Source organism: Misgurnus anguillicaudatus, chromosome 21 (assembly GCF_027580225.2).
Source record: "Misgurnus anguillicaudatus chromosome 21, ASM2758022v2, whole genome shotgun sequence".
NCBI classification, from domain to species: domain Eukaryota; kingdom Metazoa; phylum Chordata; class Actinopteri; order Cypriniformes; family Cobitidae; genus Misgurnus; species Misgurnus anguillicaudatus.
Window position 1 is genome coordinate 51,856,482 of NC_073357.2, and position 20,765 is coordinate 51,877,246.

The window sequence follows — 20,765 nt, forward strand, 5'->3', positions numbered from 1 at the left end:
TGGTCTGGTTTAAGCTAAAAAGTGTCCAAGACCCCTCTAAAACCAGCCTGCTACACCAGCTGGTCTTCTTAGTAGTTGTGTAAAACTTAAAAATGCATGTGTTTGACAGACAGACAGACAGACAGACAGACAGACAGACAGACAGACAGACAGACAGACAGACAGACAGACAGACAGACAGATTAAATAATAAATAAATAAATTCGTTATTTTAATGACGCATGCACGGTGCCCAAATGCCGTTTAGACCTGCTGTAAAGACCTATTACCTATTTGTGTGATAGATAGCACGTTTTTGTCTCTTTTTAAGCCAGCACTGAAAACGAGTGCGAGCGCGCGTGAGCGGTGACGTGAATCCGCGTCAGCACGAGCTGAAGTTGAGGCGCGCTGACAAACACACAACAGCTGTCCTCACACACAGTAGTGCTCTATAGAGGGACAAGAGCAGTTCAAAGAAACAGCATCACAATGGAGAAGAAACTAGACAGCATCTCAGCACAAGTGGACACGAGCTCGTCGAGTGGTAGGACTACAGGTGCATGATTCTTTTCTTGTGAATGCTTTGGTGAACTTCGTCTTTTCTCTCATGCATGCAAACTGGCGGCAATGTCTTGCACGCGAGTTTACCGGAGTATCTCAACCTGAAGGTCATGATTGCACTTTTGCCCTTCTTTGAATGACAGGTTTAACAAATAGGCTAGCACTTTAATATTGTCAGTGTTTCGTTTGACAGTATATGTCCGGTGCCAGTATTTTATTCACTTATTTTCAGGAGATTAGTATTGCTTAAATAAATTAAATAGTGAATGCAGCGCACTTGTTGTACATATACTTTAAGTCTGCAGGGGTTTTTATATGGATGGACAAGTTAGTTAGTGCTGTTGTATTAAACATAAATGCCATTCAGTAATGGTTTTCCTTTTCATTTTGTTACTCTAGAGGTTTTTTGAAATGCATTATAGGCTGGACAAATGCCTACACAACCCCCGAGCATTATTTAGAAAAGCCTGTAACGTTACACACACCATAATCATTTTTCATGTGTTGCTGTGAATCTAGCATTAAATGGTTTAGTTGACCTCAAATAAACATAGGGAAACCTTTTTTTACTATAGTGAATATTATACATAGGCCTAATAGGTTACACTGTTGATTCTTGATTGTGCTAAAAAACCTATTGTAGGCTTTAATCATATTTCCAGCAAAAGTGGTGTAGCTATATTGATTCCATTCACCCCGTTTTAAATCTTTAAAGTCAATTTAAAAACAGAACCAAGACTGATCCAACAAAATCATACGTAGCAATTTGAAAAATTGCAATAACCACTGAGCCATATAAACAAATAAACAGAAATAAAACAATTGAAACACAGAAGAAAACAGGATTTATAATTAGATAATGATGATGACATCCTGATTCTGACAGGGAGAGCATTCCAAAGAATTGGTCCCACAGCCGAAAATCTTGTGGCTCTTGTGTGTGGAAGAAAATGATCTAAATGTCTTTATACATCCCTCTGTGACAACTAGCCTCTATAATATGACATAATGAACTAGTTTGTGATTGTATTATTACCTTACTATACAGTAAAGTCATGTTTAACAATATGAGCAATAGTTATGGTACAACAGAATAGACGCTTCCAATGGCGGCCGGTGACTTCTTTTTTCGAGGGTGCTCGATGCGAAGCTCGTCACAACATATATGTACCTCGTAATGTGTGTGGTTCGTAATTTTAAAATATGTGTCCTGCACGTCGACAGATCCTATTTGCATCACATGCCTGGTCAAAATAAGTGCCTGCTGCAGATGCGTCTAAAGGGTTTATGATAAAAGAGACGCTTGCGTTTGCCAGATACTCGCATAATCTCATGCATAATCAGAGTTTACTTTTTTGTGAACGTGAACGTCTCTTTAATCATAAACTGTTTTGATGCGTGTGCATCAGGCACTTATTTTGAAAAAACATGTGATGCGCATGGTTCACATTACGCAACAACACATATTTTGAAAACACAAGCAACACACTAATTTTGAATTTGCGCCCCTCGAATGAGCAGTCATGAGCCGCCACTGGACGCTTCATAGAAATATCAAAACTGTGAACATTTATAGTCTTATTTGAAGTAGAAGTGGACTATACTACACTTGTTTGTAGTTTAAGGATTGCATTTAATTTTTGTCACTGAATAAATGTTTCACATGCAAACATGTTGAATCGACGGCACATGCAAGTCTGCTGCTGCTTCTCTCTGTCTTCTTCAATGTTTGCTGCTTGTTAAAAAGGATGAATGCCATTACCCTGCATGTTTTGTGCATCACTGGAAAAAAGTTGTCGTTATCCTAAATAGTATTGAAGATAATAATCTTGTATGGGTCGCAGTTGTCAGTGAAGTAATAAAGAAAACAGTTGTTAAAATGTATAGCGATGGTTTTCTGTGCAATAAGAGGACTTTCATTTGCACTAATGGTTTGTTGTGCATTAGTCGATTTTCAAGTGTCCATGTTGTTCTGTATAAATTGATGAATTACCTCAAGCTTGTTTACATTCAAAGACACAAACACAATTCCCCACACAATCCCTTACATTAACATATCTACTCCACAAACAAATTATTTTTTGACTAAATTGGGAGACTCTCTGATGTTACAGCTAAGGTTAATGTGAACCATTTTCATTCCCTCCAGCAGGAGTCGATGCAGAAGTATTAGGGGCTTGGATCTGTAATTACATTAATGCATTTTGTTCTCCTAAATGAATCTTAACATTCACACTTTCAAATCATTCAGACAGGTTTATTGGCGTTAGAGCAGTTTGCTGCTTTCAATGATAATGCCATTTAAACTTGTTATCTGGAATTCTTACGGCTAGTACAGATTCATCCTGTTAAAAGGTGTACGACTGATGCAGACATAAAGCAAAGGTTAAAGTGGATGAGTGATCTAAATATTTCCTCGTAAAACATTTGTTATGCCATCAAATGGCATTGTGCAATAAAAGTGTGAATATTATAGCATTTATATACAATCACGGTAAAATAAATTGTTAGTGTTTTTAACTTACTTCTCCCGTCACTGAACATTTGAGGAAGCTTTAAAAGAATATCTGTTTAACACAGCTAGTTTACTGGTCTTAGCTAGAGTGATTTTACCCATATAGTAAAATGCTGAATTGTATTTTAGTATTTACTGTAGTAAATTCTATTATACTCTATGTTATAGTAATTATTTCACTTTATTAATTTATACTATAGTATTCTTTGCTAATAAGTACATTAATAGTATTGAACATTGAATTAGTTACATTGATTTTACATGCATAAAAATAGTGTAGTGAACTTTAATATTGACTGTAATAAATTGTAGCATACTGTAGTCTATTATAGTAATTACTTTATTTATTAATTAATACTATAGTATTCTGTGCTTAAAAAATAATTAATAATTGTGAAAAGTGAATTGGCTGGAGTGATATTACCAGTGTTGGGGGTAACGCATTACAAGTAACGTGCATTACTTTTCTGAAGTAACGAGTAAAGTAACACATTACTTTTTAAATGTACACATTAATATTTGAGTTACTTTAAAAAAAAAAGTAATGCAAGTTACTTTTTTAGTTTAACTAATTTGATTAAAAAAAATTATGTATTGTACTAATTATGTACTGAATTAAACCAAGATCTGAAAGAGATCAAGCCTCAACCAAGAAAAAGTAACGCAAACGTAACTAAAAAGTAACGTAAGCATTACGTTCTTTGAAAAGTAACTAACTAAGTAATGCAATTAGTTACTTTTTTGGGAGTAACTTAATATTTTAATGCATTACTTTTAAAATTAACTTTCCCCAACACAAATTACACACATAACAATATGCTGTAGTGTATTTTAGTATTTAAGTGAATTAATATTGGTGAATTAGCTGGAGTGATATTACACACATAATAAAATGCTGTAGTATTTAGTATTTACTGTAGTAAATTGCAGCATACTGTTGTCTATTATAGTAATTACTTCACTTCATTAATGTATACTGTGCTAAAAAGTGAATTAATAATGGTGAAAAGTGAATTAGCTGGAATGATATTATTACACACGTAATGAAATGCTGTAGTGTATTTTAATATTTACTGTAACTTTAGTATATTGTAGTCTGTTATTGTAATTACTTCACTTAATTAATGTATACTATAGTATTCTGTGCTAAAAGTGAATTAGTAATGGTGAAAAATGAATAAGCTGGAGGGATATTATTACACACATAATAAGATGCTGTAGTGTATTTTAGTATTTACTGTAGTAAACTGTAGTATATTCTAGTTCATTAATGTATACTATAGTATTCTGTACTAATAAGTGAATTAATAATAGGTAATAGTGAATTAATAAACTATAGCAAATACTGTACTATGCTTCAATATTTACTATGGTACGGTTTAAAAGCACTGTAGTATCTAGGAATTTTATCACAGTTTACCATAGTGAATCCTAAAGTATGCTGCAGTATTTTTTTCATGTGGGTAGCACCAGTTTGGCCAGGCTGGAACATTTTAAAGAGTTTTTTTAGGAGGGTAGTTTACGCAAAAACACATTTGCATTCCCTCTACATCATTTTTTGTCTTTATTTACTCAACCTTGTTTTGATCCATATTGGTTACGCAGAGGAAACAGTTCGTCACCGATTAGCATAGGAGGGTGACAGTATTATGTGGGTGACAGTTTTACTTTGCAAGTTACTTAAATCTCAAGCCCACGCTTTGGAAACTCTGGCCACTCAAGTGAAAATGGATTCGCTTCTGCTTCGCTGACTGCTAACCTTTTAGTACACATTTACATATAGAAGAGATGTGATTCTGCAGCAAGCAAGAGTTGAATATTTAAAATCCTGAATGAAGTATAATGAGGAGACTTATTTTCAAAAGTTGAGGCTTTTCCAAAAGGTACGCCATCCTTTTCCACGTGTTAACTTTATGTGCACTCATTAAACACTTAAATTGCCGAATTGTTTCATCCTATGGTTGAGAAAAGTACACTGTAAGAAAAAATGTGCAAAAGTATTTGGTACCTTTTTTTTTTTTTAAAAGTACACGTTAGAGTGCATGTTATGCCTTGTTTCCACCAGCTGGTACAGCACAGTACAGTACACAATTAGGTCCCTTTCCATTGTCAGTACCGTACCATACCACTTTTTGGGACCCTTCCATAAGGGTACCAAGTAGTAAGTTACCAAAAGAGTGGAGCTAGATTCACTGCAGAGCATTCATTTGTTGACAGAGAATCGTCACTTGCGCGTGCTGTACTGCATGTGCAGATTTTTAAAAAACGTAATGGCGCATGTTTAGTGGATTGACATGAAATCGTAATAATTTCAGGGTTCCCACGGGTCCTTGAAATCCTTAAAAGTTTGTGAATCTGGGGGGAAAAAATTCAAGGCCATGGAAAGTTTTTGAAAATATACATACATAGATACAGGTCATTGCAAGTGCTTGAATCTATTTTATGCAAGAAGTTTTCTGGGAACAAATCCATAATTATTCCCTGTGTAGTGTAGGATAATATCATAACAACACGTGCTAAACTGTTCGCTTTAAATGCTTGTATCTTCTGTATGCGAATGTTGATTCATACCAAAATGCTTTTTTGCATAGTTGTGTTTGACACGTCTCGGGTTACGTATGTAACTGTTCCCTGAGAAGGGAAGGAGACCCTGCGTCTCTCTTGCCATACTTCCTGTGTCCCTGTAATGTCGTCTTTGGCAAAATTTTAGATTTCAGCGATATACTTTCTGGCTGCCGCATCACCCTGTCTTTGTCGTTAAGCCTCACCATTGGTTGAATTTGATATACACATTCAGATGCACTTACCCCTGGAGGCGTCCACAGTGTCACTGCAGTGACACAGCGTGAGTTCCCTCGAAAGGGAACTGTAACAATGTATTTTAAAAGGTAACACGATGTAACCTTGCTCTCACTTAAAATGTGTCCCCACATTTATTCCTTGAATTTGAGGGTATTGGACCTGGAAAGTCCTTGAAAGGTCCTTGAATTTGAAGTTAACTAAGGTGTGGGAACCCTGTAATTTGACCATAAATGTATAATGTATATAAGACAAACCCAAACTGTTGGGTATTGTGGGTTGTTTCAGCTCAAAATGCTGGGTTGTTACTGTACATTCGACCCAAATGTGGACTTTTCCATGTTAATTAAAACAGCGGTTCGGGTTGTCTATATTTTGATCCAGCCGTGGGATCCCAGCATTCAACTGTAGGTGAAAAAGTTACAAAACTGTAACATTTTCTGTCACCGAGGTGGTACCCTTAAAGGATTAGTCCATTTTCTTAAAAGAAAAATCCAGATAATTTACTCACCACCATGTCATCCAAAATGTTGATGTCTTTCTTTGTTCAGTCAAGAAGAAATTATGTTTTTTGAGGAAAACATTGCAGGATTTTTCTAATTTTAATGGACTTTAATAGAACCCAACATTTAATACTTAACTCAACACTTCACAGTTTTATTCAATGGAGTTTCAAAGGTCTATATAAACAATCCCAAACGAGGCATAAGGGTCTTATCTAGCGAAACGATTGTCATTTTTTACAAGAAAAATAAAAAATATGTACTTTTAAACCACAACTTTACGTCTAGGTCCGGTCCAGCGCGACCTAACGTAAATGCGTAGTGACGTTGGGAAGGTCACGTGTTACATATATAAAACGCACATTTGCGGACCATTGTAAACAATAAACTGACACAAAGACATTAATAAGTATCAGTTGAAATACAACAACGTAGGAACGGTCCTCTTTCACCACACTTGTAAACACTGGGGCGGAGTTTCGCGTTCGTCCTATGTGACCTCTTGACGTGATGACGTATTGCGTCGGGTCACACTAGCACATCACGACCAGATCTAGATGAGAAGTTGTGCTTTAGAAGTGTATATTTGTCATTTTTATTGTCAAAAATGACAATCGTTTTGCTAAATAAGACCCTTATGCCTCGTTTGGGATTGTTTATAGTCCTTTGAAACTCCGCCGAAAAAAAACTGCCAAGTGTTGAGTTAAGCATTAAATGCTGGGCCCTACTAAAGTCCATCAAAACGAGAAAAATCCTGCAATGCCCTCCCCAAAAAACACAACTTCCTCTCGACCGAAAAAAGAAAGACATCAACATTTTGGATGACATGGTGGTGAGTAAATTATCTGGATTTTTCTTTTAAGAAAATGGACTAATCCTTTAAAGGTTCAGTTTTGTGCCTTTATGGGTATACAACACATTGAAATGTTGTACCTTTTGGGTTACAATATTATAAAGACCTATTTTGTAGGGCTGGGTATCGATTCGATTTCGATTCATAAGCTATCAGATCGATTCGGTTTTGATTCTCGTTCGATTCCAATTCTCGGAACGATGACTCAATGAATATAGATTTAATACAAATACTATATTTATAAAAAAACACAGTGAACATAAGTTTGCAAGTGGGTAATTCATAAAAAGAAATTAAGAGCCACCAACCTGTATATTACACTTTTTTTATTTTAGGTACACTTGGGTACATTAAAACAGAACCCATCTCTAATTCTCAAATGCATACAATTATGCTAAATACAATACTATTTTGATGCAAGATGAAAAATGGTGAAAAAAGTCAAAACAGTCGCATTTCTTGATCAAACAGGATCAGGTTATTTCATAAAAAAATCGACCACGTAAAAAATCAACGATTAATCAAAAAGTCTTTGTTTTTTTGCCCAGCCCTACTATTTTGTACCTATTTTGTATCAGTTAAATGTTAGGTGTACAAAACATTTAACTGTACTTTTAAAGGTACACAGGTCCTTAAGTCACAGTGATGTACCTTAAAAGGTACAACATTGTATTATGTTTTATATGGTAAAGGTACAAAACTAACCTTAGGGTACCACCCCAGCAACAGAAAAGGTACAGTTTTGTACTTTTGTTTCTGACATTGTTTTAATGGTAAATGTTTTTGCTTTAGGATTTGTAAAGATATTTTGAACAATGTGTAAAGTGCATCTTACAGCTAAAGCCAAAGGTCCGTTTGCCTAATCTCCTTTAATCATTGCTGTCTTTAGATTCTTAAGATCTTGTTACGCATCACTGAAGAAGTTTCACCAGGTTTTTAGTCTTATAAATTAGCTTTTTTAAATCCTTCTCCTTTTGTCCTACGTTTTAATGTCTTTCAGTTTATGTGATATAATCAGTGGGTGGTGCGAGTGGTCTGCCCACTTTATAATTCTCGTTAAAGCTTGTGAAAATATTCTTCATGATTCATTAATAAAAAGTTTCATATTGGCAAAAAGCATATATATATTCCTGTAAATTCCTTGTAGTTTTTTTGTACCTTGCTATAAACCCAGGTTGATTTAGATAATTTTTTAAATTATTGGCTTGTAAATCTTTGATTCCGACTATTTTCACATTCGATTCAACCATGCATAGTGCATACAAAATGACTCTCTTCCAGAAATCTTTGCTGCATTATCCCACCCGGAGAGAATAGTTTTTGGGAGAAAAAAAATGGCAATGATGCTAATGTTTTAATGTGAGCTTTTAATTGTTATCCATGGAGTAAGCAAGATGGCAAGAAGGCTTTCTGGGTATGTTTTTAAATATGATTCAGGATTTTTAGACTCTTGCTTGTTTTGTTGTGCCATTGTGGATTTTACAAAGACAAATGATTTGTGCTTGTTAAAGTCTATATAATTGGGCGAGTAACTTGATTCATGCCGTTGTTAAAAATGCAAAAGAAAGAGTAAGAAGGTTTTTTACTAATGCTTTTTCTGTTGGATGGAGATGATGACTACATTAGGGATTATTATACTGGTTGGCTCTTCTCCCGTGCAGTAGTCTGTAGTGATGATGATGAATACTTTGCTCTGAATCTGTCATTTGTTGAAGATGGATTTCTGCTTAAGAAGTTAGCTGATGCGTTTGAAATTCAGATCAATGTTTGAAGTTTTGCAGAGTGCACACTGAAGTACATAGGTGTACAAATCCATTTATTCATTTATGAATATTGTTTATTATACTTGGTGTGGATTATAGTTTAGAGAAAGCTTTTATATGTAAGGGATAACATACAGCTTTGTGCTTCGGTCCTGAAGGGTTTATGCTGCTATAACAGTCAGCTTGCTATAGGTTATCCTGCTTATTACACACAGCTTCCTGCCACATGGGTAGATATATGTACACTAGGGTTGCCCCGATCAATTGGCCGCAGATCAAAAAATCTTCCATGAGGTAAAAACTTTTTAGCTGCTTAACTCTTTCCCAGCCATTGACGAGATATCTCGTCAATCAAGAGAAAACGCTTCCCCGCCAATGACGAGTATTTCCGTCTTTCCGCAATACCGCTATTATCCACTTTTTAAAATCGTAAGTATTGCCCTATGGCAAGCTGCTGCATGTCCGTGTCTGTTTTAAAGATCGCTATGAATGAAAAGTCCGTCACAAAAATGGAATTATCTCTGCTTTTTGCTCAAAATGTGGTGTTTTTGCAGAAACCTACCCATATTCAAAAGCTGATTACAAAAGAACTACTGAAGGTAGGATGAAACGTTTTTTTTTTTTGTGAAAGTAGAGGGTCTGTTCTTTCATTTGGTATATTGTATGTTAATATATGAAGAAGAACATTTTCTGGAAGGCATTAAACTTTTGTGAAAATCATGAAAAACACTGGCGCTGGCTGGCAACTTTTTTTAAAAACGCTGGTGGTGAAAGAGTTAAATAAGCTTACATTTACATTTAGTCATATAGCAGACGCTTTTGTCCAAAACGACTTACAAATGAGGTAAGCAATAGAAGCAATTATAGCAACACAAGAACAGCAATACATAAGTGCCCTGGAAGTAGTCTCATCAAGTCCAACACAGTATACATTGCCAATGTGGGTTGGTTGGTTTAAGAAAGTACAAATAAAGAAAAAATAGAGAAAGATAGTAAGTGCTATATTAGGAAGCAGTGTTGGGGTAACGCATTACAAGTAACGTGCATTACTTAATAATATTACTTTTTTGAAGTAACGAGTAAATGAATGCATTACTTTATAACACATTAATATTTCAGTTTCTTTTTCAGTTTTAAAAAAGTAATGCGAGTTACTTTTCAGTTTAATTAATTCAATTTAAAAATAAAATAATGTAATGAATTAAACTATACATATTAACATAAAATTACGCACTCTTTGCACCTGAGCGGGAACTGTTTGAGTCAAAAGCGGAGATGACATTTTTGCGATCATAAAAACACCTGCAAGGCCTGAAGGAGATCAAGCCTCAGCCAAGTAAGATAAAGTAACGCAAAAGTAACTTAAAAGTAACGTAAGCATTACTTTCCATGAAAAGTAACCCAATTAGTTACTTTTTTGGGGAGTAACTTAATCTTGTAATGCATTACTTTTAAAAGTAACTTTCCCCAACACTGTTAGGAAGTGAGGTAATGGCGGAAGAGATGGGTTTTTAGCCGATTCTTAAAGACAGCTACAGCTTAAAGTTTAATAAAGACGATCATGCATTTGGTTTAATTTTTTGTAAATAAAATCTCATATGTTTTATGTAACCTCATCTGTCAAGATGACATCCAGTTCCTGGATGAGGCTGTGTTATTAATTTCAGGCAGTTATGTAAGGAATAATTGATGATGGGGCGTTGAATTATTTGAAAATAATGCACACCCAAGGTGGTAATGGGTGTGTATTATTTTAAAATAATTCAAATGACCGGAGTCAATTATTTTTTTCACTTATACCACGGTTACCACAAACATTGCTCTGGTGGTTATTTTAAAGCAGGGTTCACCAATCCTGCTCCTGGAGGGCTGGTGTCTCTGCAGAGTTTGGCTCCAACCCTAATCAAACACACCTGAAACAGCGCATTAAGGTCTCATTAAGCATACTAGAAACTTCCAGGCAGGTGTGCTGAGGAAAGTTGGAGCTATACTTTGCAGGACACCGGCCCCCCAGGAACAAATTTGGGGACCCCTGTTTTAAAGGAAAACACCACAGTTTTTCAATATTTTACTAATTTAGACAAATGTATACATACCTATCTTTTTTCAATGTGTGCACCCAATCTTTGTACAGGGCGTTGTGAATGTGTAAGCATTTAGGGATGCATTTAGAAGCCACCAAACACTTCCATGTTTTCCCTATTTAAAGACTGTAACATGAGTAGTTACATGAGTAAGTATGATGGCACAAAATAAAACGTGGTGATTTTTAAAGCGGAAAAAATAGATGGCGGAACAGCATTTAGGTTGCAGCATCAGGCGCCGTATTATTGACGTAAGTTTGAGTGAGAGGGAGAGTAAGGAGTGATGATTTTACTGCGCTCCGATGTCTAAGTGCTGCAAACTAAGTGCTCTTCCGCCATACAACATAGTTCTCATTGTTTATCTGCTTAAAAATCGCCACGTTTTATTTTGTGCCACCATACTTGCTTGTGTGACTGCTTATGTGGCAGATCTTAGGTGGGGAGAACATGGAAGTGTTTGGTGGCTTCTGAATTCATCCCTGTTTGGATCCTAAGGATTTAATTGGACTAGGCTAAATGTGCACACATTGAAAAAAGATAGGTGTTATTTTGTATTAAGTTGTGGTAAGAACATAGTAAAATATTGAAAACGGTGGTGTTTTCCTTTAAAACATTTCATAGGTGTGCTATTAACAGAAAAATTATCAACAACCATGGAACATTTCTCAACCAATCAGATAAAGAGTCTTATAATAACAGAGTTACGAAATGCTTTGATCTTGCTGCCGCGCGGTCACGTGATTCATGTAAAGTTCTACAGTTCCAAACCAAGCAGTGCTGTCAATCTGTTTGCATAGGTTTTCAGCTATTTTATGTAAATTTTACTTTTTAATGGGAATTGATCACTATACTTACTATGTTTATAGCGTTTATTTTTACTAGGGAGTGATGGAAATACAGTAAATCAGTTAATAAAGATAAACAGTTAATTGTGACCCAAAGATAACTGTGGTTATCTATACCAACTACAGCAACACAGTTTATCTTTTATTTTTGTAGCAAAATATGGCTATATAAATGGCTATCAATCTGCTAAAAACATAATTCCTACACTTTTACTATGTTAAAATCACAAAAAAGATCGCCAACGCGGTTATTTGTAACAGTGAAGCATAACAGAAACACACTAAATTCATATTTCATTGTATTTATAGTACACATTAAATGTTAATATAATCATACATGAATTTCGAGGATACATCACTCGTATTACTTACCAAACACAATGAAACACATAGCAGCATTGTGAAGCAGTGTGACTTTCTTATAAGGTAGCTTGTCGCTGTTGCCCCCTAGTGTTACTCGTAATATATAAAAAAGATAAGTATAAAGTAGACGGCCACCAGTAATAAAATATTAAACCATTAAATCTATATTATTCATACATTATACACAACTCATTAAAATATAAAAATTTTACTAGTTATTATTAACGATAATCATTACCTACAGCAGAGTTCATAAAATATCACTGTTGACTATATTAATGAAATGTTCGAAAATGTAAAGAGAAACGGTAATTTCATCGATTTACCAGCAGGTGCCATTGAAATGAATGGGCTTCAGTGCTGCGTTTGGAACTATGCGTCACTACCGGTCACTACATGAAACGCTGTTACTTCCGCATTCCATTCTTACAACGGACGTCTATGTGAGTGTCGTAACTCTATTATTATACGACTCTGATAATAGGTATATGGTATACAAACCACTAGCCAATTAAAATAAAGCATTCCAGACCATTGCATTAAGTTATTTATATGAAAACATAAATCTCTGTAAAATCTATGTTATTTTCCAAGACACCAATGAAATGGAAAGCAAATGTTTAATTGCTTAAGTTTTCTCCGGAAAAGACCAATAAATCTCACAAATTTCTTCAGAGGAGATCTCAACAATGTCAACTGAACTCAGATTAACCATGTCATGTCTGCAGTATAAAGTAAATATTGAATAATTAAATATGAGCCTTTTCAAATTTATGCCAAACCAGATTATCTCAAATGAGCCTACATTAAGTTTATAGCTCCAAACTAATTTATTTCAACAATTTTTTCATTTGTATATTTCTCTCATAGAGCTTACATAAATGGAAAAACCGAGAACTCCGTCAAATCTCCCGAGAAATGAAATTAATTAAACACCACATCACTAAGTTTAATTCTGGAATTCCTTCCAAAGTCTTGGATTACCCATCCAAATAGATTTTTGCTGCCTCAAGCTTCTATATATTCGTCATCTTCACGCTCTTGAAAAATCATGGATTAGTTGCCACGAGCACTTCCCGTTGGTCCCTCGAGCTCTATCCACCAGGTTTTGTTTGCTGCGGAGCCAATTTGTGTTTTTCCCATCGGGAGCTGGAGTGCTTAGCAGCTGCCAGGATGGCCGCCTGCCGTCGGAGCGAGGCCAGGCGTGAGCGGCGAGGGAAGAGAGCACGAGTCAGGAATTAACTCACTGGGAAGACCGAACAGAAGGCGTTTGTTTACAAATGCCTGGGGCCAAAAGTGAAATGGACACGGTTTCGTGTTTAGATTCGGCCCCCAGGCTTGTATATGCCACAAATTCACAGTTTCTTTGCTTACTCAGGTGTCATGGCTCCTTGTGCATTTACTTCAGCATTCCTGCATTGTGATTTAAATGAATGATGAGCGTGAAGCAGCTGAACTTGGTATCGCTATTTGCCTTTCTTTGGGATTGTGACCTGCAATTTATCACATGCAACCCAAACCCTTACATGTGGTCTAAATATTGAGGCAATAAAGTAAATCAAAATGGCCCAATAAAAGCACCGTATTCACATCAGCTACACTCAAATGGCGCCTTGGTCATCCAATGTACATGTCAATATTATTGATCCTTAGATACTAATCACAGGATTACATTACATTTATGCACAACAGTGCATTACAAGAAATACATTTTTAGCATCCTGGGATTGAACCCATGACGTTTTGCACTGCTAACGCAATGTTAACTGAGCTACACAAGATGTATTTCTTCTATGAGGCCAAGTTATCTTATCTTCATATCTATTGTCCTCAGAGTTGATGATGATTTAGTTCATAACTCTACAGCTGACTATTGTAAGATCAAAGATATGACAGAACCTAAAGACAGGCGTGCAAACATGAAGTCACACATCAAACACGGTCACTGATGCAATTCTCTTATCATCTGAATATATTAGAGCAGAACTGATTTTTATTTCATTTCTGTCTTTCATCAGATCACATGTGCCCTTAATCTTCAAGATTAAACATTGTGTACTTAAGTAGCATGAGCTATATAAAGAAAGTAAATGAGTAATAAATGAATAATGACAATGTATTTATACATAATTATATTTAATACAATCTATAAAAGCAAGCAAACAAACATTTGAGTACAAACTTTTTATAGACTTGGCCTTGAATTTTGATGATTGTGTATGTTTTAGCAACATTAGTCAAGATAGATTTTTGGGTTAATAGTTTGAATCAATATTTGGACAAAATAGGCAATGAAGAAGTGCTTTTTGTCTATAAATTAGCAGAATGAATGATAATATTAATATTTTGTTACATCACTCGAAGCGCTTTACATATGAAGAGGGGATTCTTCTCAACCATCACCTCCCAGGTGAAAAAGTAGTACACTTCCATAGTGTACTTAAAGTGCTTTATTTTCGCACACTAATTTTGTACTTAATATACCAAAAAATTCATCATTAATACTTCTTGAAATGTTCTTGGGATTATCTGGGTGTGCTTCGCTGTGCTATTTTGAGACACCATGAATATGAACTAAAATACACTTTTAACATACTATCTCTGTATTACAAAAATGTATTTAGTTAACACTTGTTTTAAACTTGAACTCAACTTTCATACAAAGATGGGTTCAAGTTTACTACAAGCGGTTTTAAATATATTTTTAGCACATTTTAGTTCATATTTATGGTGTCTCAAAATAGCACAGTGAAGTACACTTAGATGCTCTTAAAAACATCTTAATATACTAAAAATTCATCTTTAGTACTTCTTAAGTACAAAATTAGTGTGCGAAAATAACGCACTTTAACTACACTATGGATGTGTACTCCTTTTCCCCTGGGCAATGTGCAGTATTCACCTGAATGATGTGACGGCAGCCATTTTGCGCCAGAACGGTCACCACACACCAGCAAGGGGTTAAAAAAAGGTTTGCCACATTAAGGCATATCATACTTTAGCAAAAACTATTTTTATTCTACAAATGTTTTGTTTTTATTCCAGTTTTATTCTAATTTATTATAAACATGGCTGTAAAATGTAATAAAAACACTGAAGTGAATAGAAGTTCTTCACTAAAAGAATTATTCAGATTTTTAACCGTGATCAAAAGCTTGAGCAAAATAACCGTGATCATTATTTGTCCAGTTATCGTGCAGCCCTAGGTGCTGCAACAGTTAACCTGCTTTATCTGCATTCCCACCTAACTATTTACAACTATCAGAATCTATCACAGTTGTCCCCAACATAGTGCCCGCGGGCACCAGGTTGCCCGCACGGAGTCTGTGAGTTGCCCGCCAAAGCACATTCTACTAATATATAGCCTCAATTTGAATATTTATTTATTTCATATTTTTTATATTATTTTGTCTTCTTTATGTATGTTTACATTTCAAACAACGATAAAACATATAAACAAAGTAAAATAAAATAAAACGTATTAGCCCTCCAGATTGTTTTATCCATTGCAGCTGGCCTGATCTATCATCTATCAGAATCACCATCCGAACCCAGCAAGCAATAGGCATCGTTCACAGTCTAGATTAACTATAGACCCGAACCCACTTTGTCTTTGCCAAAATAACTTGCAAGATGTGTGATAGTCCATCATGTAAGCAAAGTCAACAGTGTCTACAAGGTGTTTGGTTTTATTCATTTATTTTATTTCATTTATTTTATGGCTACACTGTCAAAAAAAAAGAGGTACAAAACTGCACCTTTTATCTTGGGGTGGTATCCACATAGGTTAACTTTTGTACCTTTATGGGTATACAACACATTAATATGTTGTACCTTTTTAGGAACAATTTTATACCTGAAGGCCTATATTGTGTATCTTTAAGGACCGATTTTGTACCAGTTATTGTTAGTGGTACAAATCATTTAACTGTAGCCTACTTTTAAAGGTACACAATAGGTCCTTAAGGTACAGTAGGTACAAAAAGGTACAACATTGTATTATGTTTATTATACCTGTAAAGGTACAAAACTGAACCTTAGGGCACCTCCCCAGTGACAGAAAAGGAACAGGAAAAGATTTTGTACCTTTTTTTTCTGACAGCATAGACGTCTATTACATTTTCACTGATATACAACTGTGACATCTAGTGGCTGAACTGCAAAGCTACATCATTTGTTGGATTATGTTTACAACACAAGTAAGCTATACTTAAAGGCGGAGTCCACGACGTTTGAAAAACGGTTTGGAAAAGGAGACGGGCCGACTACCAAAACACACTTATAGCCAATCAAATCAAATCAAATGCCGGGTTGCGTATGTGTGGGGCGGGTCTATCAACAGAAGGTCCAGATTCTATTGGGGTAGGGGCGTGTTTGTTTAGGTGATTTCAAATATCAACATTGGCTTTCAAACATCATGGACTCCGCCTTTAACCCTTGTTTATTTCGTTTTATTAATAAAATATAAAAATAATAATTAATGCAAGTCATAATATTTGAGATTGATTACACATATTGTAACTCTACAGTCTCTACACTGTCAGATTAAATGGTCACAAATAGTCCCAAGCTGTCCCCAGGGCTGTACCCTTTTAAAAAGTATTTCTTTGCATCTAAAGAGTTCATATTATTACCAAAAGGTACATATTAGTACCAAATACATACATATCTGTACCTGAATAGTAGGGGAGACCGGGGCTGGTTGTCTCACGGGTTGGTTGTCACACTGCTTATTCCAGACATACTACATGGCGCTGTGGAACAATTTTGATATCAATTTGTTAGCCTTTAATAGCTTACTCATTTGCACTTGTAATTTTGCTGAGCAGACACAAAACATTGAGGTTAGGAGACAATTTTTTTCTTTTTATGGGTCAGAGTAAATTTTCATGTTGGTGTTGTTTTTGTGTTGAGATCTTGTAGGATATTAGTAATTCAAAAACAAAACACTCATTATAAAAAGCCATAAGTAGTAGCTTTATTTTGAGTCATCTTTTAGTTATCAAGTTAAAGCCGTGTGGCAGATAGCTTAGCATGTTTGTCAAGAAGTCAGTTGGGGATGGTTGTCTCATAGCTTGCGGGGTTGGTTGTCACATGTGGAGATGTAGACCTTTTCAGACTATTGGTCTGTTTGTTTGTTTTTGTTTGCTGTTAAAATAAAATAAATAAAGCATTAAATAAAGAGGTTTTAACACTAAAATTTATTTCATTTTATTTCTCAACACAGTAGACAATTCAGGTAACTGATCACCCACTTTAATCCCATTGTTTAAAGGGGCCATGGCACAATACTTTTTTAAGATGTCAAATAAATCTTTGGTGTCCCCAGAGCACATATGTGAAGGTTTAGCTCAAAATACCATATAAATAATTTATTATAAAGTGTTAAAATTGCCACTGCAAATGAGCAGATGAAATTCAAACACTGATCACAATGATGGTGGTTTGTTGCAATTAAAACTCAATTGTGCTTTTCTCTGCACTAAATGGCTGTGCTGTGGTTGGATAGTGCAGATTAAGGGGCGGTATTATTATAACAATAGCTCCTTATAACATCATAAGGAGAGCCAAATTTCAACAACCTATTTTTTCATGTGCTTGTAGAGAATGGTTTACCAAAACTAAGTTACTGGGTTGATCTTTTTCACATTTTCTAGGTTGATAGAAACACTGGGGCCCCATTATAGCACTTAAACATGGAAAAAGTCAGATTTTCATGCCATGGCCCCTTTAAAAATAATGGGCATTGATGACAACTATCATAGGGGTGGTATTCATATTAAAACGTATTTGCAGTTTCTAGCTTAAAAAACTAAAAAGTTACACAATTTATCACTGAAATCCTATTGAACGTCTATAGGTAGGGCCCTATAATTTCCGCGATCACGGAATCGCGGACGGAATCGCTGAATTGGCTAATTAACACGGAATCTAGTATTAACGCGGAATTTTGCGGAATTTTACATATTTTGAATAAAATTATGTTTTTGTGTGGGAGACGAACGTATGTCTGGGGGAGATGCAGACCGGGGGAAGTAAATCTGGGCGACACGCCCCCTCCCGTCATTTCAGACCTCCTCCAAAACACTGAAACCTTGGCGACGCGGCTCTCCACGACTCTGCTTTCGTCAGCGAAAAAATTAAGAAATTCGACGCTAAGCACTTAGTTCCGAGCAGGTCTCACATGACTTTTATGTGACCGGAGAACTGTTATTTTGGAAGTTTAGTCAACACTCTGTTCACGGTGAGCGCAAAGATACATGCACTCTCTCATCCATGTCTGTCTCACTGTACCTCTCACGGTCACGCGCTCACGCATCTGTCCGAAGTGCGAACACAAATCCTCATGTATTTGTTCAGTTTTATGCATTTCAAGCGAGCTGAGGCAAACTAACTATCCCTCGCATTTAAAATATAATCATCTGCATCATGGCGCCGCTCTCTGTCTCTCTTTCGCTCGCATGTGCAAAGAGCTGCGTGCTCATGCTGTCCTAAGTCAGATCACTATCCTTTGTATGTTTGTAAAGTTATATGCATTTCAAGCGATTGTGTATAAAATATGGATCGCGTTCCGCTGGATTGATGTGTTTAAGGCACTTCTGAAGGCACCACTGCGTTGACACCTTGTTGTAGCCTCCTGCAACAACAGTAAAAAACAATGCATTGAATTGAGTTGTGTGTGTGCGTGTGTATGTGCGTGTGCGTGTGTAAATGCATCTTTTATAGTCATTAAGTAATCCTGTTATCCAGTTTTTCCCCCAACTCATTTACATTTTAATCATTAACATTAAAGGCACACTCTTTTTATGACTAAAATAAAAGTAAAGGGTAAAAAATATAATTGCCAAAAATTAAAACGGATAAAACGGAATTTGCAAAAATTAAAACGGAGAAAACGGAATTTGGGAAAAAATAAAACGGAATTTGGGAAAAAATAAAACGGATTTTATAGGGCCCTATATAGGGACAACCAACCTCATACCCTGTGATGGGGTTGGTTGTCACATTGTGTCAGAGTGTCTTTGATGGTTAATTACTTCCTGGTTACAATACATTATAAAAGTAAAAAGTATACACATCTAAAGCCAAGACCCCAAGTTTTCATTTCATGTAGGAATTACTGCTGAAAGATTTTTTGAAGATGAGCAATTCATGCACAAGTAAAAATTGTGACAACCAACCCCGGTCTCCCCTATTAGGACCTTTTTAAAAGGTACTGCCCCAGTAACAACTTGAGACCATTACATTTACATTTAGTCATTTAGTAGATGTTTTATCCAAAGCGACTTATAAAGAATAAGAAACAATAAAGCCATTTGTCATACGGAGGCAGTAATACTAGAAGTGCTTATACCAAGTTACCGAAGCAGTACCTGTTGAGAAATAAAGACAGTTAGTTATTTTTTTAGATAGAAGAGGTGTGTCTGAAGTCATTATCAATTTGTCAAGTATTTTTGGAAGCAATTAGTTTTTAATTGTTTTTTTGAATGTTGCTGGAGATGGCTGACCGAACTCATATAGGAAGGTCATTCCACCAGCAGGGATTAGTAAAGGAAAAAGAGCGGGATCGTGATTTAGTTCCCTTTTGTAAAGGTATGATGACAAGGCGCCTCTCATTTTTGACACGTAACATTCTGGATGGGTGTGAAAAGTGAAAGTGTGGGGTGAAAGTGTGAAAGTATGTTGGTGCAGTACCACTGAAAGTTCTGTAGATGAGCATTAGTGACTTATACCCAGGGTTTAAATTGGGCCGGGGCCGTCCGGGGCTAAGCTCCGGCACATAGGCTGAAGGTCTCGCTCTGCTCGTGCCAGTGTACCCGCTGCGCTTGTGCGTGTGTACTCGCTGCCCTGGTGCGTGTGCACTGACGCGAAGGGAATAATGTGTTTCCATTCATTATGGGGCATAGTTCAACGATTTGCGCGAGTAGATTACATACAAAGTCAGTGCAAAGACGCAATCAGACGCGTCCTCGCACGGGGCGATGCAAATGACGCAAATTGGAAACACGCGCTTTAAACGCGTCTTCGCGCAAGTTATGCAACTCGAGCGAAAAACGTGTTAAGGACTAAAGTATGTATGTCACTCATCTAATTACAGTATGTTAACTGGATAACACTGCATATAACTCATTGTATAGTTTAATACATTTATGTATTTTGATTACACAGATCAAACCTTACGATTGTTTTAGCTGCTGACCAGCATAGGGAATCTCTATTGCTAATTTATTAGACATGTTGATGATACAGTACTGTGTGTTGTACCTTTTCTTGTTAATTTAATCTTTTTGTGTAGCCTATTTTATGCATATAGAATTATTCAAGGAGGTTGATTCCTTTGACTTCATTTAAAGTTTGATCAATTGTGCATAATGACATGTGCAACAAATGGATATAGGGTGTCAAACTCATAGATTTGCATAATTTAAAATTCAGACACTCTTTATAAAATATTTGTGGTCAATCTCTGGCACAGATTTAAAGTTGAAACTTATCAAAT

General features: G+C 35.9%; 1 protein-coding gene across 3 annotated transcripts in view; it reads left to right on the forward strand.

Moving 5' to 3' along the window:
• Positions 1-349: 349 nt before the first annotated feature.
• Positions 350-20,765, forward strand: part of kcnip4a (potassium voltage-gated channel interacting protein 4a) — a 245,740-nt gene continuing 225,324 nt past the window's right edge. The window contains exon 1 of one of the 3 annotated variants that reach the window (XM_073859365.1): positions 350-535. In XM_073859365.1, the coding sequence (XP_073715466.1) occupies positions 469-535 (67 nt within the window). In that variant the 5' untranslated portion in view covers positions 350-468. The remainder of the gene's footprint in view (positions 536-20,765) is intronic. The other 2 variants (XM_073859364.1, XM_073859362.1) reach the window with 2 other exon arrangements.